The sequence below is a fragment of the Neovison vison genome, chromosome 2 (genome assembly GCF_020171115.1).
Source record: "Neovison vison isolate M4711 chromosome 2, ASM_NN_V1, whole genome shotgun sequence".
Lineage (NCBI taxonomy): Eukaryota > Metazoa > Chordata > Mammalia > Carnivora > Mustelidae > Neogale > Neogale vison.
This window is the reverse complement of record NC_058092.1, coordinates 165,678,768-165,704,698: the sequence shown is the minus strand read 5'-3', so window position 1 is coordinate 165,704,698 and position 25,931 is coordinate 165,678,768. Positions and strand designations below refer to the sequence as shown.

Here is a 25,931-nt window from a genome sequence, read left to right as displayed (position 1 = left end):
TCTCAACCTAATCTTATGGAATAGGAAATTGAAGCCTGGAAAGATTAAATCATGTCCAGGTTATACAACAGGATGGCCGCATAAGCCAGGTCTTAAATCTGACTTCCTAATTCTTAATTGTATCTACTTTTCTCTATGCTGTGGTGCCTTTTGTAACAATGAAAAATGAGAAGTTGTATTGCTTTTTTTGTTTTTATTTTGATACTTGGTTTTTGTCCGGAGGTAACTTCAGTTCTGATTTATAGTCTGTGGTTTTTGTTTTTCATGTATGTGGGCCTAAATAGTGTAAATGTGGAAGTTACTTTTTTCCTTAATTTTTATGTACTTACTTTTAATGTACTAGGTAAAGAGATTTGAAAATTATTTTGCCATATAATTATTTTGAGGATTTTTTTGGGAATTAATTTTATGTACCTGTGTTTCTTAATTACACATGATGGTTTATAGATAAATACATTTGACATCCTTTTACTAGCATAGGTATAGTGATTTTTATAATCAGCTAATGTTTTACAACATGTACATGTAGTTTGCATTGTTGTATATTTCAGATGTTTCCTTAACTTAAGTACTCAGATATTTATCCCAACATTATTGCTATGGGGTTTCCCGCAGAAAGACTTGAAGGCGTATACAGGAACAATATTGATGATGTAGTAAGGTAAGAACTCTTAATTTTCTGTTGCAAATATTGATGTATTCATGCTATATTTTCATTTAGAGAAGATTTCTAAGTCTTAGAAAATGATGTGCTTTGTGATGTGAACTCTTTTTATTATGTTGGTGCTCTATAACTGCTTTTTGTTTGTTTAATGGACCTCAATGAGATACAGCTCATATGATAAGAACTAACCTTTGACATGGTTAGGTGTATGTAATAGGATTTCCTGGATTCCTTTTAAGGCTTCTTACCAATTGAAGTCCTGGATTCAGTTACACTATGGTTTTTGTCTTTTATTTCACAATTGGGAATTAGATTTAAATCCTTGAGTGTATTCAGTCAGTTAAATTTATTCATTCTAACGTAGAGATAACTGATACTATGTATTTTTTACATAGAACAGTTTATAATGGAGCATAAGTATACTAAGCATTTGAAGAAGTAATTTGGTACAGAGGATCTGGACAGGGATTGCTGGGCAAACCAAGGCCTGACTTTTTTTAAAAAACTTTTATAAACTTGCATGATTTTTTAAGTGTAATTATTATCCAGCTTGAAACCGTATTTCTCAAGACTGATTTAAATAATTTTAACACATGTATAACCTAAGAGTATTGATATATTTTATGAGAGAAGGAATTTGTGTCTGTTGTAGTCTTAATATATTTTCTCATTTCAAAGCAAAAATATATATGTATGAAAAATTAACTGTAAACATCAGAAAATTTAGTGGCTTTTAAAGTTTAAAATTTTGGATTATTTTGTTTATCTTCTTAGAGAAATCTCTTTCTTGGAGACCTTCAATTTAAATATTTGATTAGAATTAATGTTATCTTGAATGGGAGAGCACTTTGTAAAGCATTATGCAAATGTAGAATCCTTATATAATTGAGTATATGAATTGTCTGTGTCCTTATTCTGAGCTAGCCATAAGTTGTTTTGTTAAGTGGTTAATTTTTAACAATTTGCTTTGAACCAATGTATATATTTACATTTTGCAGTATTGATTTGTGTACAGTTGGACTGTTGTTGTGTTTAAATTGTTCAGAATTTTCAAATCAGTATCAGTATCTACAAAAAGTACAGAAAATCCAGATTACTTTTTCGTAGTTTTATTACAGTTAGAGGTACATGGGACTGTCAGAAGTACTGTTTAAGAATTTGAAAATAGGGAAATAAATGTGTCTTCTCATGGTTGGGCAGGACACAGTTGGAAGGATGCATAACGTCAGATCCACGAGAGCAATAGCCCGATATGGCTTAGTCAGTGATAATACACATCTACAGAAAACACAGTGGGTGATGGAAAACAGAATGACGGGTGTAAAGTTTGCATCGAGAGAGATGGAGAATCTGGAAAATGAGCAGTGCATCTCCTGTAGTGCAGGAGTGTTTATCAAGCCCCCTGAGGACCTAGATGAAATACCTTACAGGTTGATCTGTTTTATATTACTACTATATAATTCTGTATTCAACCAAGTACTACTTAACCAGATCAGATTAGTACTCGTGGAAAAAGAGTATGAATACTCTGGATAGAGGACAGGTTTTTGGGTCACTGTAAGGGCCTCCTTGTGGTGAGTTTATCTGGGGTGCTTGCTCCCTTTGCTCTCATCTGACTGTGAATAAGTCACTGAAGCTGATTGATCATCTTTAAGTTACTGATAAAGTTCGGTTTCTGGATCAGCACGTTTCATTTTCAGACCTTAGACTGATACTCTCACCAAGAAAATACTGTGCTACCAGTGCTTTGATCTTTCATCTTCCAACTTTGCAACTCCTGCCTTTATGCCTCTGAATTAAGATTCACAAATTTAATTTGTGAAATAGTAACCAAAGTTGAAGTTTATTCTATCCACTTTCATGTATCTATTTTATCTAGCTTTTGTCTTTTTCAAATTTGTTATTCCTTAAGATTTATGTGTATGGTTTGTTATTTAGCCAGTAGTTGCTTTAGCCAAATGATCTTGTCACCCTTTGGCAAGGGTGGTAGCTTATAAATGACGAAGAATGATCTAATGAGTAGAACAGCTAGGCCGTGCATGCCTGGCTTGTCTTGCCCTCCTGCTCCACTCCAGTTTTGTGACTGGGGATATATATGGCTATTGAGGCTTTCGTTGGCTTCATTTGCTCACTCCACTCCACTTCTTTTATGAGAAAAAGGAGGAACAGTCACCAGGAAGGTAGCTGTAGCTTTTCCCCTATGAAGTAAAATAATTTCCAAGAAGAGGATTAACTTCTCTAAGGGATTGGCTGTCTCTAATACCTAAATGATTCATTTTCTTGATTGGTTCCCTCAGTATGGGAAATAGTAGTAATAAACAGTAGTGATTTCTTTTTGGTTCAAAGATAATAAAGTGATAATGAAAAGCATGTCTTTTTATCTTCTTACAAGTTTTCTCATAAACGTATTTCCATTTAGATTTTCCTTTGCCCTATCTATTTAAATTTTTACTTCTCTAAATCCATGTTTTTTCCTATGATTTTCCCCCAAACAAGAAATATTGTTCCAGGTTCAGGTTTTGTTGGTGTTGTACATCTTTGCTCTGAGTAAAAGAAACTGAAATTGCAAATGCCTTTATGCTTAAATTATGTAATTATGCTTAATTATGCAAAATTATTTGTATTTAACTGTTTTGGGATATGGATTATTATGGCAATGTGAAATTTTATACTTAAGGTACTCAAGTAACAAATATTTAACTTCTCCTTTTGAGGTTACCTCCTAGGATTAGGAATTAATGTAAAAAAATGGAAAGTGGGGGAGAAGTGAACCAAGTTGGAATTTTTTACTATCTTCACTGCAAATGTTAGGCTTAATAATCAGAATTGACATGGCAGGACAAGGACATTTCAACAAGGGAAGATGAAGAGCTAACTCTTCCCAGATTGTTTTTTCTTCTTTTCCTCTTATTCCCACCTTCTCTTCCCCTCCTTTATTGCCATTAAGCTCTTGCTCTGACCAGCTGGTAATTTGAAACAATGTTTTATTCAGATAATTGATTATTCTTGGATATGTGTGGTAATCTTATCCCCCTGGGCTAATATTGAAATTACCCTAATTTATATGTTATCTGGTATAAATCTAAGCAGCCTTTAACAAAATGATGCATTATGTGTTTAACTGACATAGCTTAAGAACTGTTCTGTACTTAATAAATCAGCCAAATGTAGGTTTAATAGAGGTGAACTGGCTTTCTTACTGCAGAACCTTTAATACACTACTATGCCTTGCAAATCTCCCAAGAATGAAATTCGAATATGCTGCTTTCCTTTTCCTTTTTTTCTTTCTCTTCCCCTCATTCTCCCTTCTCTCATTTCTTTTGTACTGTGTTAAAATAACATCTTTCTAAAACAGTGTTTCTTGGAGCACAATTTGGGAAGTGTTGAAAATGAAAAAAGATGCATGTAACAATATTTCCCCCTAGTCTGAAGTCAGTAGGAAGTAATTTACTTCCCTTTTTATTGGAAAGATTTTAGATGCGGGTAGATTCCCATATTTGTTGTAAGAGAAGGCTTAGAGCTGAGTGTTCTGATACATAGTAATTAAAAAGAAAAGACTTTATCCTTTGTCTTCTATACTATCAGCTTTTTTGTTCGTGTGTGTGTGTGTGTGTGTGTGTGTGTGTATCCTCCAACTTTACTGTTTTATACATTCTTCCCAAAGAAATTTAAAATAATCTTCTCTTAATTATATGTCGATCTCTCAATCAACCTTTTATTTATGTGTTAATATCCGATAAAAAAGGAATTGTTTGTCTTCCCAACAATATCATTATTGGCTGTTCAGTTCTAAGAATTAAAAAGAGAGTATATAGAGGAAAGTGTCACACTAATTTAGAGGAAAGAGTATTGTTTCCATTCTCCATTTCAACAACTTTTGACTTCTCCTTTATACTGCCTTTCTTTTTCCTGCTTCCTTTTTTCTCTTTATTGAGGCAAAAATTATATAACATAAGATCAGTCATTTTAAAGTGAACAATTCACTAACATTTAGTACCTTTCCAGTATTTTGTAACCACCACCTCTCTCAAGTCCCCAAATGTTTTTAATACTCCAAAAGAAAAGCCTATACCCATTGGCTGCCTCCCACTTCTTTTGTTAGTTTTATTTCCTTACAAATAGCAGATCCTTGATGGATTTGACAGTGTTTATAGTATCTGCATCAATCTAGCTTTTAGGATTTTAATAATAGATAACACTTATTTTTCATTGTTTCTGTTGTATAAGCTGTTTACATGTGTCATTTTATTAAAAATATCTACAATTAACCTGTCCCCATTTCATATATGGTTTAAAAGAAGTTAACTTCCCCAAGTGCCATAGTGGGTAAGTAGTGAGCTGAGGGTCGAGTCTAGTCTGTGAGATTCCAAAGCTGATTGTCTCAGTAGCCATATCTATCAGAGGATGAAATGTTTTACAACATACATATGTACACCAGAATATGCCTATATAGGCATATTCCAGAAAATTTATTTAGGATTTGAGTTTCCAGGTTGAAAAAAGCTATAAAGTGCCAAGCGCAACGAATGAAAACAGGCCAATACCAGGCAGTTATTACAAAATTTAAGAATATCAGAAATAATGAGAATGTCTCAGAAGCTTTTGGGATCATTTAGGAGGGATTAGGAATATATATATGTCACCTAACTTCTCATAATCTAAGAATCTAATTTAAAGATGGAAGATGGAGGACTAGCGCTTTACAAGTTCTGCATTCAGCCTAGAGTTCTGTATCCAGCCAAACCATTAGTCAAGTGCAAAAGGAGGAAAGAAAGACCTTCAAGAACAAGAAAAAAAAATATATCCACCATGCAACATTTCTTAGGAAATTCCTAGACCATGTGCCCTAACAAAATAAGAGAATAAACCATCAAAATAAAGAAAGGGGCTTTAAAATGTATGTTTTAAATTTTTTTTCTTTTTCTTTTCTTTTTTTTTTTTTTGAGAGAGGGGTCCGTGAGGGGGCAGAGGGGAGAGGAAGAGTCTTAAGCAGGCTCCATGCCCAACCCAGAGACTAATGCGGTGCTCCATCTAACATCCCTGAGATCAGAACTTGAGCTCAAGTCAAGAGTCAGATGTTTAACCAACTGAGCCACCCAGGTGCCACTAAACTTTACCATTTTAACCATTTCTGAGTGTATACTTCAGTGGCCTTAGGTACATTCATATTGTACAGCCTAAAACTTTTTTTTTCTCCTACCACACTGAAATGTGGTACGCATTAAATAGTAGCTCCCCCATTTTCTCTACTCTGAGTTCTTGGCAATCACTGTTCTACTTTCTGTGTCTGTGTATGTAACTATTCTGGGCACCTTATATAAGTGGAGTCATGCAATCTTTGCCTTTTTGTGACTGACTTAGCATAGCATGTGACATCGTTTAGCATAATGTCTTCAAGGTGCACTCATGTTGTGGCCTATATTGGCCATGTTTTCTTCCCTTGTATGTATATAGCACATTCTGTTTATTCATCCATGGATGGACACTTGAATTGCTTCTGCCTTTTGACTGTTGTAAATAATGCTGATATGAACATGGGTGTACCAGTATCTGCATCTTGCTGCTTTCAGTTCGTTTGGTTGTACACCCAGAAATGGAGTGGCTGGGTCAAATAGTGATTCTGTGTTTAATTTTTTGAGGAACTACCATATTGCTTCTCCCAGCAGCCGCATCATTTTTCATTCTCAGCAGCAAGAATAAATGTTCCAGTTTCTCTACATCCTTGTCAACACTTGGTATTTTCTGAGCTTTTTTTTTTTCTCATTCTTTTTCTTTTAGATTTTATTTATTTATTGACAGAGATCACAAGTAGGCAGAGAGGCAGGCAAAGAGAGGAGGAAGCAGGCCCCCTGCAGAGCAGAGAGCCTGACGTGGGGCTCCATCCCAGAACCCTGGGATCATGACCTGAGCCGAAGGCAGGGGCTTTAACCCACTGAGCCACTCAGGCGTCCCGATTTATTTATTTATTTTTTTAAATAGAGCCATCCTAATGGATGTGAAGTGGTATCTCATTATGGTTTTTCTTCCCATCTTTATTTTAAACCACTGTAACTTGAAGAAGTCACACATGTCAGATACAGAAGCAGAAACCTGAGAAACTTCCTTCTCTCTATGAGCCTTGATAACTGACCTCTCCTGCAAAGCCCCTTCCCCAAAAACAAGAGGAAAATGACAGGGAATAAAGAACTCTTATTTTAGCTAGACTCTTTCTAAGATTTTTCCTATTCTTTTAACTTCTGGAGTATGATTGCTGATGATTGCTTTGTTTGCTGGGAACCAGCGCTCTAGGAAATTCGTGTTAGCCACTTGGCCACTCTCATGTACCCTGGCCCTCTGTTTTAAAAAATGAACAAATGCTAAAAGAGGGTTTTAGAAACAGAGGTATTTAAAATGTGCACATTGGACACATCAGTACTTCTAGTGAACACACTTATAATGACTGTAATTATCTTGAAACAACTTACAAAGTCTAAATTTGAGTCCTATGGTCTCCCTTCTTGGAAGGCCTATTTAAGCAACTGGTTGATTCAGTCTTATATTTCTCATCACCTAATAGGAGGCCTTCCATCTCTTTTCTCTTCTGTTCCTCTTTTAAATTTGAGTCTAGGCAATATAGCTCAAGTTCCAGAGGAACCAGAAAAATGACCAATGATTTTCAGTTTTGGGGACTCTAATTTTGTGTATGATCTTTTTGCCGCATGATCTTTTTTCTTTTAATTGAAATATAGTCAACATACGTGTTATATTAGTTTCAGGTTTATAATGTAGTGATTGGAAAAATCTAACAAGTATAACTGCCATTTGTCACCATAGAATACTCTGACTTATATTCCCTTACATCACCATGACTTATTCATTCCATAACTAACCTGTATCTCCTGCTCCCCGTCACCCATTTTTCCATTTTGTCCATAGCCATACCTGCTCCCTTTTGTATTTAAGGGTCCGTTTCTGCTTTTTGTTTGTGTTTAAAAACTTTTTTTTTCAGATTCTACATATAAGTGAAATCATATGGTATTTGTCTTTCTGTGACTGACTTACCTTGCTTAAGGTAATACTCTATATCCATCCATGTTGCAAATGCAAAATTTCATTCCTTTTTAATGGCTGAGGTATAGTCCGTTGTTTGTGTATCAATCATCTCTTTATTCATCTGTCATTGGACACTTGGGCTGCTTTCATAATTTGGACATTGTAAATAATGCTGCAGTAAACATAGGGGTATATGTATCATTTTGAATTAATGTTTCTGTTTTCTTTGGTTAGATACACTTATTAGTGGAATTACTGGATCATAAGGCAGTTCCACCTTTAATTTTCTGAGGAACCTCCATACTGTTTTCCATAGTGGCTGCACCAATTCACATTCCCACTAACAGTACATAAGGGCTCCTTTTTTTCCACATTCTTACCAATACTTGTTTCTTGTCTTTTGGACTCTAGACGTTTGGCAGTTATAAGGTGGTAAGGTGGTAACCTCAGTGTGGTTTTAATTTGCACTTTCATAATGATTAGTGATGTTGAACATCTTTTCATGGGCTTATTGCCCATTTGTTTATCTTTTTGGAGAAATGTTTAGCAGTTTGTGTTTTTGTTGTTGAGTTCTAGGAGTTCTTCATATATTCTGGATATTAATCCTTATCAGATGTGTGATTTGCGAATATTTTCTCCCATTCTCTTGCTTTGTTGATAGTGTTCTTGATGAACAAAAAGTTAAAAGTTTGATGCAGTACAATCTAACTATTTTTTGTTGTCTGCCTTTGGTGACGCATCCAAGAAATCATTGCTAAACTGGTATTATGAAGCTTTTCTTCTGTATTTCCTTTTAAGAGTTTTATAGTGTTTGGTCTTTTTTGCTTACATCTTTAATCCATTTTAAGTAATTTTTGACTATGTTTTAAGGTAAGGGTCTAACTTAATGCTTTTACATGTAGATACCCACTTTTCCCAACACCATTTGTTGAAAAGACCATCCTTTCCCCATTGAATGGTCTTGCCACACTTGTCAGAGAATTTTTGACCATATATACAAGAGTTTATTTCTGGGTTCTCTATTCTAGTCAATTGGCATACATGTCTGTCTTCATGCCAGTACAACACTTTGTATCTTTATGGTAGATTCTGAAATCAGTAATTGTGAGTCTTACATCTTTGTTCCTCTGATTCAAGAGTCTTTTGGCCATTGAGGGTTTTTGAGAGTCCATATGAATTTTAATGGAATTTTCTAGTTCTGCAAAAAATAAAAAAAAAAGTTTTGGGGATTTTTGAATGATACTAATCTGTAGATTTTGTTGGATGATATTGAAATATTAACAGTATCAGATTGGGGTGTCTTTCCATGTTTTTAGGTCTTTAATTTTTTTTCAACAGTGTTTTACAGTTTTCTCTGTATATCACCTCCTTAATTAAGTTCTTTCCTAGATTCTCTTTTTGCTGTTTATCATGGATGGAATTTTCCTTTTTGGATTGTTCATTGTCAGTGTATAGAAGTACAGCTGATTTTTGCACATTAATTTTGTGTGCTGCTGCTTTGCTTAGTTTGTTTATTCTGATTTTTTTTTTTTTTTTTTTTTTGGTGTGGAATCTTTAAGGTACATGTAAAAACATATAAGAACATGTCATCTGCAAACAGAGATAATTTTATTTCTTCCTTTCCAATATGGTTGCCTTTTTGGATAGAAGTAGCAAAACAGACTTCCTGTTTTGTTACTGACCTTAGAGGACAATTTTTGTCTTTTACCATTGCATGTCATGGTAGCTATAGGGTGTGGAGTTTTTCTTTTTAAATCGACTTTAGTTTTTGGAGCTATTTTACATTTACAGCTACATTCATTTAGAAGGTACAGAACTTTCCTGTATGTCCCCTGCCCTCACACATATATGGTCTCCTTCATTATCCTTGCCCTCTGCCAGGGTGGTTTATTTGTTGTATTGATGAACCTGTACTGACATCATTATCATACAAAATCCATAATTTCCATTAGGCTTCACTCTTGGTGTTGTGTGTTGTATGAGCTTGGAAAAATTTTAATGACATGTATCCACCATCATAGTAACATACCTAGTGGTTTCACTGCTCTAACAGTAGTCTGCAGTCTGTCTATTTGTCCCTTTCCTCCCAGCCCAGCCGCTGGCAACTGCTGATTTTTTTTTACTGTCTCCATACTTCTGACTTTTCTATACTGTCATATAGGTGAAATCATCCAGTATGTAGCATACAAAAACTCTGGTACTATCCAATATGGCAATACATGAAAAACCCACAGCATGCAAAAAGGAATGGCCACTTGGAAGACAGTTGGTAGTTTCTTAAAAAACTAAACATACTCCATAAAATCAAGCAATTGTATCCCTTTGGGTAGTTACCAACAAGAGTTGCAAACTTGTATTCACACAAGAATGGATGTCAAGTCTTTAATGCCTGGCTCCTAAATGAGGAAAAAGGGGGGAAATGAAGGGAAAAAATGGGCTCTGGATCTGGAGTGCCCATCTGGATGGGCACTGATGGAAGCCTTTTCCATCAGTGGGGATTTCAGCAGTGTTGGCCTGCTTCTGTGTGTGCAGGTCTGTAATCAGAAGCAGCAGCCAATGATCAGAACACAGATCTCTGATATTTGGAGGACAAGGTCCCATAAGCTGGTGTAGGCTGTGCTAGGCATATGTGTGTGCATGGCTTCCTATTGCGAGGTGAGGGGGTGGGCCCTGGGGTGGGTAGCTGCTACCATAGTGAGAGTTGAAATTGACTGAAATTAACTGTGATTTACTGTCTAAGCCTTTCCCTAGAAGCTGCAAGCTTTTGAATAGACTCCAGGGTTCCAAAATAGTTACACTAGTCAGATTATGCCAGTACAATTCTTGTTTAGGTGGGGAGATGGATTCCTGGTGACTCCTACTTTGCCATCTTCCCTCAACTAATTTCTTATTACAAGTTTTTTTTTTTTTATATCTTTTGGAATACGTGTTTATGTATTCCTTTGACAAAAATAATTTTAAAATGTACTTTGGCAGCTCATAGGAGTTCATAGGAATTCTTTGAGGAAAGAAAAGACTTCTAAAAACTAAAGACTGTGTATTCTCACAGCTGTCTTTAATGAATTCAGATTATTATATATTGAAATTATTTGAAGTAAGGTATAGTGTGTCTTAGATTGTACTCTAGATTTTCCACATTTTGAGGGTATTACCTCTCTGCTCTTTAAGTTTTTAGTCTACTTTCCAAGTTATCTGTAGTTAAATTTTCCCATTTCCCTTTGGAAAGTGCTGTTTTCTTGCTTTTTTCCGCTTTTCCATTGTATCAAATTTATAAGGCAGTGAGCCAATTGTGGGCATGAAATCCTTGGGAGGAGAGAGGAGGAAGTGGGAGGGGCAGCCATGGTGAATGTTTTCCGAAGTAATATTCAAGTTCTTTGAGAGAACTTACCCTCCCCCCTTTTTAAAAATGCTGTGATATTTTCTCTTAAATAGATTGTTTATTCTCCTGCCAGTCTCACTGTTGCCCAAAGTGCTAGATAAGAAATTGTATAGTTCACATTATTAAAGGGAGTACAAAAAGTATTTTACCAACCCTTAGTTAAAAAAAAAAACCAAAAAAAACAAACAAAAGCCAAAAAACAGAACAGCTATAGGATAATACATAAAAGAACAGAGTCAGAGTTCTGGGTTGCACATGACAGAAAGTAGCTCTAATTAAGCAGAAAAGAATTATTTGAAAAATATTAGATAGCTCATTAGGTAGAGAATCAGGCTTAGAAATTTTGCAGAAGTAAAAGACCATGCCTTGCTTTGAGGGAAGCAAGGCATGGTCAAGAGGTTACAATAAGGCAGTCTCTACTTAGGACATGGCTGCTTGAAAACTTGCTATCCCAGGTACTGCTGCCTTGACTGCATGTTGGTGACTGTGCTTATAAGCTTTCAGCACTTCTGGAGCTTTCTTTCAGTGATCTGACTCCTTTGCCCCTTCCTATCACCACCTAGGATTCAGTGTCCAGAGTAGGAGGACCTAATGGATGTTAGACTTGCACCCATGATGAGGAAGATAGGGAAGGGAATATTTGCTTCTCACCTCTTGAAATTCTCTCCAAATTAGAATGGTTGTGGATGCTGAACAGCCTAAAGAGTACTAATACCTCCTATAAATTTCTCTTACTTCACACGTCCTATCCTCAGATTCTCTTCCCAAAGATACCTACAATTAAAACTTTCAGGTATTCTTTAAGAAACTGTTTTCATCTTACATCCACTTTTTAAGAAAAATAGTTGGAAACATACTGCCTACTCTTCTGCGTCTTGCTTTTTTTTTTTTTTTTTTTCCATTTAACATACTTAGGAATTTTCCATACTGACATGGAGATGGAACTGATTTTGTTATTGGCTTTTATTCCATTTTATGATCATTCCATAATAAACAGTCCCCTCCAATCCATATTAGGTTATTTCTTGTTTGTCACTATTGAAAACAGCACTCTAATAAACATTTTCACACACATACCTTGGTGTCCTTTAACAGGTATTTACTGAAGGTAGATTCTTAGCAGTGGAGCAGTGGAGTTTTAATCTTCTCCACAGTGGAATTTATTCTCACCAACATGTATGACAGCATCTTTCCCCCTTCAGTCTTGGCAAACAATATTATCAAACTTAAACTTTTTGTAATTTGTTGGGTAATTTGAGTTTTATTGCATTTCTTTAATTGTGAGATTAAGCGACTTTGTGATCTTTATTGGTCATATTTTTTTCCTTTTGGTTTGTACATGTGTACTGACTAACCCTATCTTCAGCATATTTAAAATTTTTTTTTCTTAATGATTTTTATGAACGCTTCAAAAATTAAGGAAGTTTGTGGTATTCTTTCTTAAGACAATTTTATAATGCCCTGCCTTGCTGGTCTTTTGAATTTTATGACTGCGAGATTCAGGTGAAGCTGTTACAGAGAGCTTGATGGATTATCTCTGTTTCAAATTATTGATTGCTAACTGTATTCTTTACTAATATGTCTAATCATGGAATGTCACAGATTTTGTTAACAGTTGTTTGTTCAAGAATATTCTTTAAGAAATAACCTTGCTTAAATAGCAAATTGAAACAATTTTAATCCAGTGCATCCACCACTCTTGAGTTATTGAATCAGAGCAAACCTTCTCTTGGACAGAGACAATAGAAGTGAAAGGGAATTTAGTGGCTCCTAAGCCTAGCCTTGCTCTTTCTTTCTTTCTTTCTTTCTGCTTATCCTCTGGCTCTAGTGTCATACGACTCTAACCTGTGCAGTTCTACCTTATTTAATGTTCTTTTTGGATCCAGACATTTTCCTCATTTCAAGCCTTTTCTTTTGTCTTTACCATTCTTATGCTCCTTTATATATTCTCTTTTGTATTCATCTAGGATTATTTTCCTTTTTTCCCCTAGGATTATTCCCCCACCCCGGTTGTAACCTTTTAAATCTGAACATTGTGAGTGAATTCTCTGCAACTGTATTGATTGGTTTTCTAAGATAATTTCTGTTCATTTGCCTTTTTTAAACTAGTATCGCTTGTGATTGTTTATACAGAATTTTAGTTTTTAAAGTCTCTCTGTAATCTTTCCTTTTGGGTTTTGAGTTATGAATTCATAGCCTGTTATTTAAATGAAGCTTTTGAAATCTGTTTTACTGATCTGTATCATATCTAACTATGCCAGTATTTCCTTCCTTGTCTGACGTGAACTCTAAAATTATATGAACACTTTCTCCCTGTTTCCTGGCATTTCCACTGAAACTTGTTCCTCATTCTTGGTTAGAAATACGTCCAGAATTTTAGTTTTCTTCTTTATTGTATTAATCTACTAATAAAATTAATCAAACATACCAGGAATTTGTTAGAAAACTGCATATGGTTGAAAATACTTTTTCAGGGGCGCCTGGGTGGCTCACTGGGTTAGGCCTCTGCCTTCAGCTCAGATCTTGATCTCAGGGTTTTGTGATCGAGTTCCGCATTGGGTGCTCTGCTCAGCGGGGAGCCTGCTTCCCCCCCCCCCCGCCTCTGTCTGCCTCTCTGCCTACTTGTGATCTGTCTGTCAAATAAATAAATAAAATATTAAAAAGAAAATAATACTTTGTCAATAGGTATTTTGACAGTTGTAAAGTCCCAGTAATTACTGTAATTTTCCTAATTTTATGCTCTATTCCAAGAATGTACCCATTTCCACTACCTTCCTAAGCATATGTATTGTGGTCTGTTGTCTTTTTTCAAAGATCTCTGTGTTTTAGACCTGTGCTGTCCAATATGTTAGCTATTAGCCACATGTAGCTATTTATGTTTAAATTAGTTAAGATAAATTTACTCATTAATGTTCATTTGCATTAGTTTTCAATAGCTATATGCGGTTAGTGGCTTCTGTGCTGGACAGCATAGATACAGAACATTTTCATCACTGAGGAAAGTTCTATAGGGCAGTGTTTTTTTTTTTTTTTTAAAGAATTATTTATTTATTTATTTATTGAAAGACACAGCAAGAGAGGGAACAAAAGCAGGGGGAGTGGGAGAGGGAGAGGGAGAAGTAGGCTTCCTGCTGAAGCCTGATGCAGGGCTCTCAGTTCCAGGACCCTGGGATCATGACCTGAGCTCAAGGCAGATGCTTAATGACTGAGCCACCCAGGCACCCTGGACAGTGCTTTTCTGAATGTCATTTTGCTTTTCATTCTAAAAAGTTCTCATTCCTGAAGGTGATATACTTGTTGTATTTCTGTCTCTGGTATTAAGCAAAATACATTTGAGATATTTTGACGTGGGTTGCATTTTACATGTTGGTAGTTGTAATCAGATTACTTTTAAAATCAACTTTATTGAGGTATAATTTATTTGCAGTAAAGTATATTCACTTTAAGTGTACAGTTCAGGGAGTTTTGACATGTATATACATCCATGTAAACATCGCCACAGTCATGATTTAGAACATTTTTATTGCCATAAAAGTTTTCTTCATGTCTCCGTATAGTCAGTCCCCCAGCCTTGATTCTGGGCAGTTTCTAATTCTTCACTGTAGTTAAGTTTTGACTGTGTTAATATTTTATATAAATGCAGTTATAGAGTATGTACTTTTTTTGGTTGGGTTTCTTAGTCTTTGCATAATTACCTTGCTTGTTGCTTATATCAGTAATGACTTTTTTCTTTTTATTGCTGAATAGTATTCCACTGTATGGTTACGATATAATTTATTTATCCACTCACCTGTGATGGGCATTTGGGTTATTGTAAATTTAGGTCTATTATGAACAAAGCTGCTGTGAGCATTCATGGCCAAGACTTTTGTGGACATATATTTTTATGTCTTTTGGTTAAATGTCCATGAAAAGAATTGCTGGGTCGTATGATATAATTACTGAAAGAGAAAAAGGTATATATATTTAGGTTAATGGAACAGAAGAGAGATTACAGGAAAACTCAGACATAGGTTGTTAGAAAAGATGATAGAGAATTCACTGGGGACAGGATACTCATATTAACAAATGGTGTTGGAACAACTGAATATCAGTATGAGGACAATTACTTCTGATAATACAAAAAAATCTCATTACATACAAATGGATATTGTAGATAGAAGTATAAAAGTAACATGTAAAACTATAAAACGAATAGATAAAAACAGAGAAGAAAATCTTTGTGACCTTTGGCTTAGTCAGAGATTTCTTAGTACATAAGAAGTTAACCGGGTAAGAAAAAATTCACAAGCTGGACTTGATCAGCATTAAAAACTTCTGTTGTTTGAAAGACACCATTAGTAAAATTAAAAAACAAAAACAAAAACAGCAAATTTGTAAGAAGTACTCACAATGCATATATCCAAAGGACTTGAACTCAATGCAATATAAAGATGATTTTAAAAATTCATAAGAGGACAACCCCATAAAGAAAAGACAAAAAAGTTTTAAACAGAAACTTTACAAAAGAAAATACTTAAATGATAAGTAAATATATTAAAATATATTCAAAATAAATCTTTGGAGAAATGGAAATTAAAAGATAATGAGGCCCTGTTTCAAATTTTACTGGGATAGCTAAAACTTCAAGGGGTAATAATGCATTGGCAAGGATATATAGCAATTGGAACTCTAACCCATGTTGGTAAAAGTGCAAAATGTTACAACTTCTTTGGAGAAGTGCTTGGTAGCTTTTAGTTCATAGTAATAGCTTTCTGAATTTTTTCACTGATAGCTCACTTCCTCTGCTGTTTCTTTTTCCTCTAGTTCTATTCTAGAGAATTCTCTCTTTTGAGAGAATAGATTTTCTTTCCTACTGGGGATCCTTGTCTTTGATCAGACTTTAATATAAAACTCTTAGTTTTGCTTTTGTGTTTAACTTGAAGTAATAGAGGAGAAGGCAGTACTGTGCAGGCAAGTGTTAAGAGTGCATTTTTAACAGGGTACTTTACTTGTATTGGATGTGTAACTGATCTTAAGTTTGACAACCTAAAAATGAGTAGGAGAAAACAGTGTTTGGAGCTTGCCTGTGTTAATGGGATTAAGGCAGAGATGACTTACATATTAAAAAGAAAAACAACAACCCAATATCATGTTTTAGTAGTAGCAATGGCAGCTGCAGGTATATTAGAGTTCTAAGAGCAAATTTTAATTTTTAAAAAATATTTTATTTATTTATTTGAGAGAGAGAGAGAGATCATAAGCAGGCAGAACAGCAGTCAGAGAGAGGGGGGAATCAGGGTCCCCGCTGAGCAGAGAGCCTGATGCAGGGCTCGATCCTAGGACCCTGAGATCATGACCTGGCCTGAAGGCAGAGGCTTAGCTTAACCTGCGGAGCTACCCAGGCGCCATATGAGCAAATTTTAATTTAACATGAATGCAGCAGAACTAAATAGGGTGCCAAATAATGAGTTAGCTACAGAAAAATGTAGCAAATAAGTAGTTATTTTTTTTTCTTTTCAGATATGAATTTTTCTTTTTTACCTATTTTTGGAGTAGTAGTCTTTTCTGAATGGGATATCTTTAAAAAGGATTTGCTTCTGGGTTTTTCCCAGACTTCTAGGAGCATTTGTTATTATGATTGTGGTTCTCAGTGCTACCCTGTAAATACAGCAGTAGTTGTCACAGAGGAGGTACTCAATAAATATTTGTAAGATGAATTTTTATCAATTCTCCAAACATTTAAAAGTGATCAAATGCTCTAATAATATAAACTTTAGTAGCAGTGTATATTGACAAGCAGATATACCAGTTCACTTTCAAGAAAGAGAATGACGTATGCTTTCCAATAAAGCTTGAATTTAATTGTCTAAAATAGATTTTAGTCTACATAAAGCCCTTCCGGTGGGTGGATTGATCAGTTAGCTGTTGAAACATGGAAAAAGCATGGCCAGGCTTTAGCCAATGAACCTCAGATATTTTTGGCAAGACAATTCCTGTTGTAAAGATGGAGACATCAAAATGTCTTTGTTAGAAATTGCTTTAACTAGCTTCTTTTCTTTGATTCCACATTTATTCAGCAGCACTATACTTTCAATTTTTGGTGGGTCTCCTTATGGAAATATATTGAACTTTTCATAAAGGTGTGGATAATTCCTGTGTCAGTTGGACTTTCAAGGAAATTAATATATTGCTGTTATAGTCTTTATGATATCTATGTATCAGTCATATGACATGAGTTTGAATTTGTTTCTGAACGAAAGTACCATTGACTATACTGATAGGATTACATCTTACACAGAAGGTAGAGGATCAGACCCTGGGCTGTCATAGTAACTTCACCAGAGTAGTAACAGAATTTCTGAGGCCTATAAAGAAAGTTTATCTTGCAACCCAGATTCCTCTCCCCTACCTTTATTGGAACAAGTTTATTAATATGGTATAAGTGTATAGAGCAGCTAGATTGAGTTTTGCATTTGTTTAATGTAATCTTGCATCCTCACAATTGAACATTGTGTTTTATTTTGCCTGTAGAGTGCTCCAGTTTATATAGCAAGTGTATGTAAACCTACATAGACTATATTTCATTAAAAAATATTATAAGTAAGATCAAATTTAAAGTTGCTTTTCTTAATTGGTATATTTAGTCCATTTACATTTAGTATAATTATTGAAATGTTTTGTTTACCATTTTTCTGTTTGTGTTTAGTTGTTCAATACTCCTTTGTTCATTCATTCATTCTTATTCTCTTTCATTCCTCTTTTCCTGTACTCTTTGGGATTAATGGAATAATTTTAGGTATTCCATTTTAATTCTGTTGACTTTCTAGCTCTCTCTCTCTCTCTCTCTATATATATATATATATATATATTTTTTTTTTTGTAGAGGTTGTGCAATAAGGATTAGAAAACACACTTTTTAGTTTATTTTAGTCCTCTTAGAGTTGATATTGTGAGCATTAAATGTAAGAACCTTATAAAGGTAGAGTTTATGTCTACCTATGTATTAAATCCCAGAATACAGTGTTACTTTATTTGCTTTATACACTTGTGTTTCAGAGAAAGGGAAGGAAAAACTGTTCTTTTACCTTTATTCCCATTATTCCCTTCAGCCTGAGGGGCAGGTCTGATGGCAACAAATTTTCTCTAGTTTTTTTATCCTTTTTTTTTTTTTTTAAGATCTATTTATTTATTTGAGAGAAAGCATGGGGGGAGAGGCAAAGGGAGAAGGAGAGAGAATCTTTAGACAGACTCTGCATTGAGCCACCCAGGTGCCCCTGCTAATAATTTTTTTAAAAAATGTCCTCGAGACAGGCTTAGTATGAATGAAGATACCACTTAAAAAAGCCTCATGAGTCTTTTTTTTTTTTCAAGGTTTTATTTATTTATTTGACAGACAGAGATCACAAGTAGGCAGAGAGGCAGGCAGAGAGAGAGGAGGAAGCAAGGTTCCCGCAGAGCAGAGAGCCCTATGTGGGGCTCAGTCCCAGAATTCTGGGATCATGACCTGAGCTGAAGGCAATGGCTTTAACCCACTGAGCCACCCAGGCACCCAATCATGAATCTTTATAAACAGGAATTGCATGAATCTCATTAAAACCATATCTGGGAGCACATGGGTGGCTCAGTCAGTTAAACATCTGCCTTTGACTTCTGGGATTGAGCCCTGCATTGGACTTTCTGCTCAGAGGAGAGCCCTCCTTTTCCCTCTCCTCCTCCTCTGCTTGTGCTGTCAAATAAATAAATAAAAATTTAAAATATCCCAAAAAACCCAAACTGTTTCTCAAGGAGGACTGTTGTCATGTTAAAAAAAAAACCAGGTTTCCATTTTTTTCTAATTCAAAAATAGTATATGAAAATATTTATTTTATGTAAACTAAAATATGCTGTTCAAAAACAGTTGGATTTCTAAGCTCATCAGACCGACATTCTGGAGGTAAAATAATTAATATATAACTTCGTCAATTTATACTCTTTTGGAAAATACAGTAGGACACTTTTTTTTTCCCCCCCATTGGAAAGTAGTATATGCTTATGTTTTAACAGTTGCGGAAGTGTTGAAAGTGAATAGTGAAAACCTCCATCTCTCCCTGAAAACTTGTGATAACTGCTATGACTGTTTTGGTATTTCAGCCCCACTTAAGTGTGTGCAGGGCAGCCACATGTGAATCATGTTCCCTGGATTTGGGCTATAAGATGAGTGTTTCCTTATTTATACAGTATTGGTTTATATATTTGGATTCAAAACTTAGCAGTCCCAGACCCAAAATGTACTAAAAGTGAATTGTTAGTCCCCCAAAATACCTTTTTCACTGCTCACATTTAAATTTTAGCTTTCTTGGAGAAAATTGTATTTTGCAGATCATTCTTGCGTACTCATTTTCTCTCAAAAACAAAACAAACAAACAAAAAAAACCCTTGGAGGAAAAGATATGGCAGATAGCAATGAGTTGTTGTTTTCTGAATTTTATAGTCACTGTCCTTCAAATAATTTGTTTTTGTTTTGGTTATCCCAGTTATCCTTAGCATTTATCTACATTTCTAAATTTCTGACCATATTAAAATGCAAACTGAGAAAAAGCTATATAAAGCTTCTGGAAGAAAGCATAGAGAATATCTTTGTGAACTCTAGGGGTATGGAAACATTTCTCAGAAAGGATACAAAGTTGTAAACAAAAGAAATATTTGATATATTGGATTTTTATCAGAATTTTATTTTACTTTTCTAAAGATTCTATGTATTTATTGTTTGAGAGAGACACTGAAAGAACAAGTGGAGTGGGAGTGCAGAGAGAGAAGCAGACTTCTTGTGGAGCAGGGAGCCCAACATGGGACTTGCTCCCAGGACCTGGAGATCAAGTCCTGAGATGAAGGCAGACACTTAGCCAACTGAGCCACCCAGGTGCCTTTTATCGGAATTTTAAATTGTTGATTATCAAAACACATTATTAAGGAAAGGAAACGGCAAGTCCTAGATAAGGAGTAAATATTTATGTCAATACATATATGTGATAAAAGACTTTTACCCAGAATATATAAAACATCTATAAATCAATAATAAAAAGCCAGTTAATTCAACGGGGCGGCGGGGGAGGTGGCTGGGGAATGAGCCAATGAGTTGAACAGACATTTTCAAAGAAGAAAGTATAAAAATAGCTAATAAATAAATGGAAATATGCTTAATATCATTAGTCATCAGGAAAAGGAAGTTGAAAAACCACAGTAAGGTACCACTTTGTACCTGTTGGGAAAGCTGTGATTAAAACTGACAGCACCAAATGTTGATGGGACTGTGGAGCAAATGGAACTCTTAAAATGCAGATAAGATTGTAAAATTGTATAACTGTTTTTGGAAAACTGTTTAGTAGTTTCTTATAAAGTTAAACATACACCTGCCCTATCTACTTTATGACCCAGCAACTCTATTTCTTAATTATTACTTATTTACTCAAGGGAAATAAAAGTATGTGTCTCCAAAATTCTTGCACAAGAATATGTACTTATTCATAATAAACCCAAACTGTAAACATCCTAAATATCCATCAAAGGAGGATGGGTAAACAGATGATGGTGTAGTCATGCAGTGGAATCATATTCTGAATAAAAGGAATCAACTATTGATGCATGTAACATGGATAAATCTGTAAAACATTAGGTTAAATTAAAGAAGCCATTTACAAAAGACTGCATCTTATATGGTCATATTTATATGAAGTTCAAGAATAAGGACAAATCTGTGGTAATATTAGCTGCCTGGGAGCTTAGTGGGGTTTGACTGCAAATAGGCATAAGGAATTTTCTGGAATGGTGGAATATTCTGTATTTTGATTGCGTTGGTTGTACACCTATGCTCTCTTTCACTGTATGTAAATTTTATCTCACTTTGAACTGAAAATCCAAAAGTACAAATTGAGAAATGTTTAGGAATTGGGAAGATAAAAAGGGTACGAGAGACAAGAGTAGAAGGGTGTGTAGCACCACTTTTTTCTGTAGTATAATCATATTTTTGAGTAGAAGTCGTCTTAGCAGAATCACTGCTTCCTTGGTTAGTTGAAGAAGTAGGCTAAACTGAAGAATCCTAAAAAGTGACCCATACCTTAAATATTTAAAGAAAAGTACACCTGAAACATTAGGATGAAATTGTTCTCTGTGGTTTATTAACAACCACCACCAGAACCACAAAGTAGTAATTTTCCTTTGTTTCCTTTTGCCCCTTGGCAAGAGTTCTTAGTCTTTTTTTATGCCGTGTACCTTTTTGGCAGTCTGGTGGAGCTTATGGACCCCTTCTTAGCCCTTCTTAGAGTGATTTTAAATTAGGATTACAGATATACCTGTTACATTAATATTAGTCATTGTTCTTGTTTTTGTTTTGCAGAAGAAAAAAAGTTAGAGATAATTGCAACCAGAGACTAGAACAACTGTAGAGAAAATCAATGATCATCTTTACCTTTCCCTTCATTAATAGAATACCACTTGTTTGCTGTGTACATGTTTTCCCAGAATGCCGATGGTAATTCTAGCTTCCCTTGTGGCTAGATGTGATAATGTGATAACTTAAGATCTGTTGTTCTAAAGTAGAAATGATGAGTTCTTAAAGGAGGGGCCTATCCTTCTTTCCCTTCTCCAGTCTGCTTATACAAATATGATGGTGCACCATTGTAGACCTTGCGCTGCCCATCGTGTTGGCTGAGCATATGATGGAAGGGTCCTGGGTCCAGTCCTGTATGAAACAAATCTACCCAACCAGTTGTACACTACTAATCCTGGAATTTATGTGGGAGAGTAGTGTATTCAGTGTAGTTAGTAGCATATTTGTTTATGAGCCCCTCCTCCCTCCACCTTCTTCTATTTCTCACAGCTAAACCTTATTCTCACTGGTACAGTTACTCTAGTATTACTTTGATGGCAGGGATAATAATTCATAAATAATTTTATCCCAGGGAAATAAGCACAATTTCAGGTACTTAATTCACGTTTTCTCAATACATTTAAATAAAAGATAATCTTGATAGGAGTGGGTATCAAGGAATGAAAACATGAAAGCATACCATTAAAAAAAAAATAGTAGGGACCCAGAACCCTTAATGAAACATGGTCATGCAAGGAAAGAGCCTAGTCTGGAAACTGCTGAGTGGTTTATGGAATGAGGGCCGGACTCTGCAGAAATTAAGAGGAACCCATCTTATCATACTAAGTCCATTAGAGAAGGTTTTGCTGGTATAGGAGAAAGTCATTGTTATATTCGTTTTGATTATAATAGTTCAGAAAATACTAAGAAACCAAATATGTGCTAGAATACTATAGTTAACACATTATATAAAATTTATAGTCTAATAACCTAATTGTTAAGTGTTGATTATAAATAGTATTTTGCCATTTGCAACTGTTTTAGTATGACATACAAATACAAATATATCATTTTAATTAGTGACAAAGTTACAAGTAATTATTGTGTGGCATGATATTTCACATCCAAATGTATGAACTCTCTTTCCTCTCTACCCAAACACACACATTTTCAGCCCTCTTTGTAGTAGCTTGATTTGTAATTCTGGTTATATCAATTTTGGGTTTTATGTGATTATGACTAGATAAATGCAGTTTACGGTTAAGTACTATAACTGTTTTTTCCTGAGCATTTTATTTTCCCTGGAGGTAAAATTCTCTCTCTCTCTCTCTCTCTCTCTGTCTCTCTCAACTTCTTTAGTCTCTATGTTCTTAACTTCAGTTTATCCCTAAACTATATAAATTTCTTAACATGTTCAAGCCCATTGGGCATTAAATCGATTTTATCTTCTTCAGGAGCCTTCTGATCTACCGTGAGCTGGGTCAGTTGTTCCCTAGGTTTGCCTTATAGCTGTCTACTTCAGATGTTTCTTCACCATCATTCTGAGGATTCCCTTTTCCCCTTCTCATGAGTTGGATTCTTCAGTTCCTGGTATTGTCCTCTTTCTTGGTTTCCCACCTTGTTTTGGTGGAACACATCTTCTAGTAACTTCCTGAGAGAGAAAATGTGGACAGCAAAATTATTTGAGATTGCTCTTGTTAAAAAATGCCTTTACTGTATATTCACACTTGATTTAATGACTCTTTTGGTATGATATTCTAGGCTGGAAATAGTCAGAAGGTTTTTTCCTGGAAGTTGTTTTCTAGCTGCTAGTGTTGCCATTAAAAAGGGTGGTGTAATTCTGATTCCAGATACTTTTTATGAAACCTCTTTCCTCTTGGGCAGCTATAGGATCCTACGTTCATCTTTTCAGTATTCAGAAATTTCACTGAGCTATATATGCTGTATTTGGGTCTATTTTCATCACTTTTGCTGAATACTCATTGTATCCTTTGATTTGGGAAACTCCTGTCCTTCAGTTTGGGGTATTATTCTCGAATTATTATCTTGGATTTCTTCTTGTGTTTTCTGTTCTTTTCTCTAGAACTCATAAGTTGAAACTCCTCGACTTGAAATCTTCTCATTTGTTTTCCTTTTTTTTTTTTTATTCTGTTTATCCTGCTGTTTCCTCAGCTTATACTTTTCTAAACTCTCTCGCCTACTACCTACCTCCTAACGGTAAACAAATGTATATACATGAAGTACATACATGTGGTAAAAACACATGGCAAGTGCTTTTATTGGCTGTAATTGTTGCTCTTGTTTAGGTTTGTTTGTTTGTTTGTTTTTTGCTCTTGTTTAGTTTTGTAATTGTTTGGAGGGAGAGGTCTTTGGTTTTGATTCTTTGGCTTATTAACTGTATGACTTTGGGCGAGTTTTATAATTTTTTTGACTCCTATTTTCCTTGTTTGTAAAATGTGAGTAAGTTCTATCTCTCAGATGTTTGTGAGCATCAACTGAGAATATATATATGAAAATACTTAATAAACTTTGTATGGAGTTAATAGTTACTACTTGCATCTTTCAGATATGGAAAGTTTCTTTGAAAGAAAATGATGGCTGAATTTTCATGTTATTTTTAAGATTACTTGATTACACATGTCTATTTTTCTCACATCTAAATGAGCTAGATGAACTTAAGCTAAGTGCTAATGCTGCCTTTTAAATAACTTATTTAATACTCAACCTCATAATGTTAGGCTGAAGAGAGATGAAAATATTTATTCTGTGAAAAGCTCTGGCTTTACTTCAGATTGTATAAATCTGTGTAATGTAATAATTATTTTAGAATGACGTGATTATTAATTTAAACCCATGAAGGGAATATTTATTGGAATTTGTTTGTTTATTTTTCTTAAATGGTACTTGAGATTAGGAAAAATGGAATCTTTTAGGTTTTATCAATAGTATAAATGTAATTTCAAATGTTAGCTCATTTTTGTTAATGGTGGCTTTTTGTTTGTTTGTTTTGTTTTAAGGTTTTTGGATTCAAAGCATAAAAACCATTACAAGATATACAATCTGTAAGTATGTTTTTTATTTGTATGCTTGCAAATATCTTCTAAAATAAATATTAAGTGAAAGTTATTTGCTTGTTAGAATCAGGTAGAGTTAATGATATATTTTAACAGAATTGTGTTCCTAAAACAATTAGTCCAAAACGTTTGATTAAGAGCATTGTTAGGTCATTCAGAAAGCATAGTGATGAGGTCAAAACAATGTTGGCACACATTCACTTTACTTGATCTGGTTTAAATGACTTGGCATCTAGCCCATCTTTGAGCCAGTAGCCTTGTGGTGACTTGAAGTGTAATTCACAGCAGAGCTTTTCTGTTAAAGCTTTAATAACCTCTTCCATGGAGGTGTGCTTCAGAGTGGGTGTGGTTCTGTTTATTCTGGTCTTTAGGTCATTCAATTGAAACAGCTTTTAGGGTATTCTCCAACTGTATATAACATAAATAAGTTACCTAAAATTGTTGAGTTGGGTGGTTTCTGTTGTTTGGGGCAGGGATGTAAGTCTTGCCCGGTTGGTACAGCTGGTTTATCTTATCTTTAACCTTTTGTTTTTCTTTTTGACTTTGTCAGTAGGGATGTGAAAAGGAAAAAAGAACAAAAGAAAAATGGGAAGAAAATATTTTGTCATTTTTGCCCTTGAAGACTATTATTCCTTCCCAAAATACTGACCCATTTTCTACCTTTTAAAAAATGGTATATGAAATGTGTTATTTTTCTCCTTGGTTTTTATTTTTCCTCTGTGATGTCTGTAAATTATGCAACAGAAAAAATTTTAATCTGTAGTTACATTTCCTGATTGTCACAGTTTCTGTAGAATTTATTTCTCAAATGTAAGAGCAAGATTCTTTTCTGCCTTCGGTGGGCATTTAAATCGTCACCAGAAAGGATGAGAGATTCTGTGTGCTTTGTTGGCTTATAGGATGTTGCTTTTCTATCTTTAATTTAGTGATCTATCTTTAATTGAGCGATAAGACCTCAGAAGACTTGCGAGTAAAGTAGACATGTCCATTATTGTTTCTTCTAGTGAGTTTTCATTAATTTCCTCAGATTCACAAAGAAGCAAACATTTATGCTGATTTTGCCACATATTAGACCTTGTAAAACTTGCTGGCAGTACAGAGGTGAATAAGATACCATTTCAGTCTCTGGTAGTTTTTATAGTCTAAGGTGATAAGTAGACATAGTATTGCAGAAGAGGTAACTTGTATACAAGAGAGCTGTGTGGAGAACAGTGGAAATAGGACTTGTATCCTCTAGGCAAGTTTTCATAAAGAAGGGCATTTTTGAGCTGGGGTGAAGGAATCCGCTGAGGCTCTCCTGGAGACCTCCGGGTGGGGCGTATGGCATTATGGGCAGAGGTTGGCATGGAAGAAGGTGGTTGGCATGGGTTTAGAATATGGCAGATAATCCATTATGGTCAGATTCGGGGGTAGGGTATGGAGGGTGTGGGGTGACAGGTAACAAGGTGAAAGACA

At 34.9% G+C, this 25,931-nt stretch overlaps 1 protein-coding gene across 1 annotated transcript in view; it reads left to right on the top strand.

Annotated features, from left to right (window-relative positions):
* The first annotated feature begins 560 nt into the window (after positions 1-560).
* PTEN (phosphatase and tensin homolog) overlaps positions 561-25,931 on the top strand; it is a 60,538-nt gene continuing 35,167 nt past the window's right edge. Inside the window, exons 1-2 of the mRNA XM_044239495.1 lie at positions 561-661; positions 24,420-24,464. Of these exons, the coding sequence (XP_044095430.1) occupies positions 600-661; positions 24,420-24,464 (107 nt within the window). The 5' untranslated portion in view covers positions 561-599. The remainder of the gene's footprint in view (positions 662-24,419; positions 24,465-25,931) is intronic.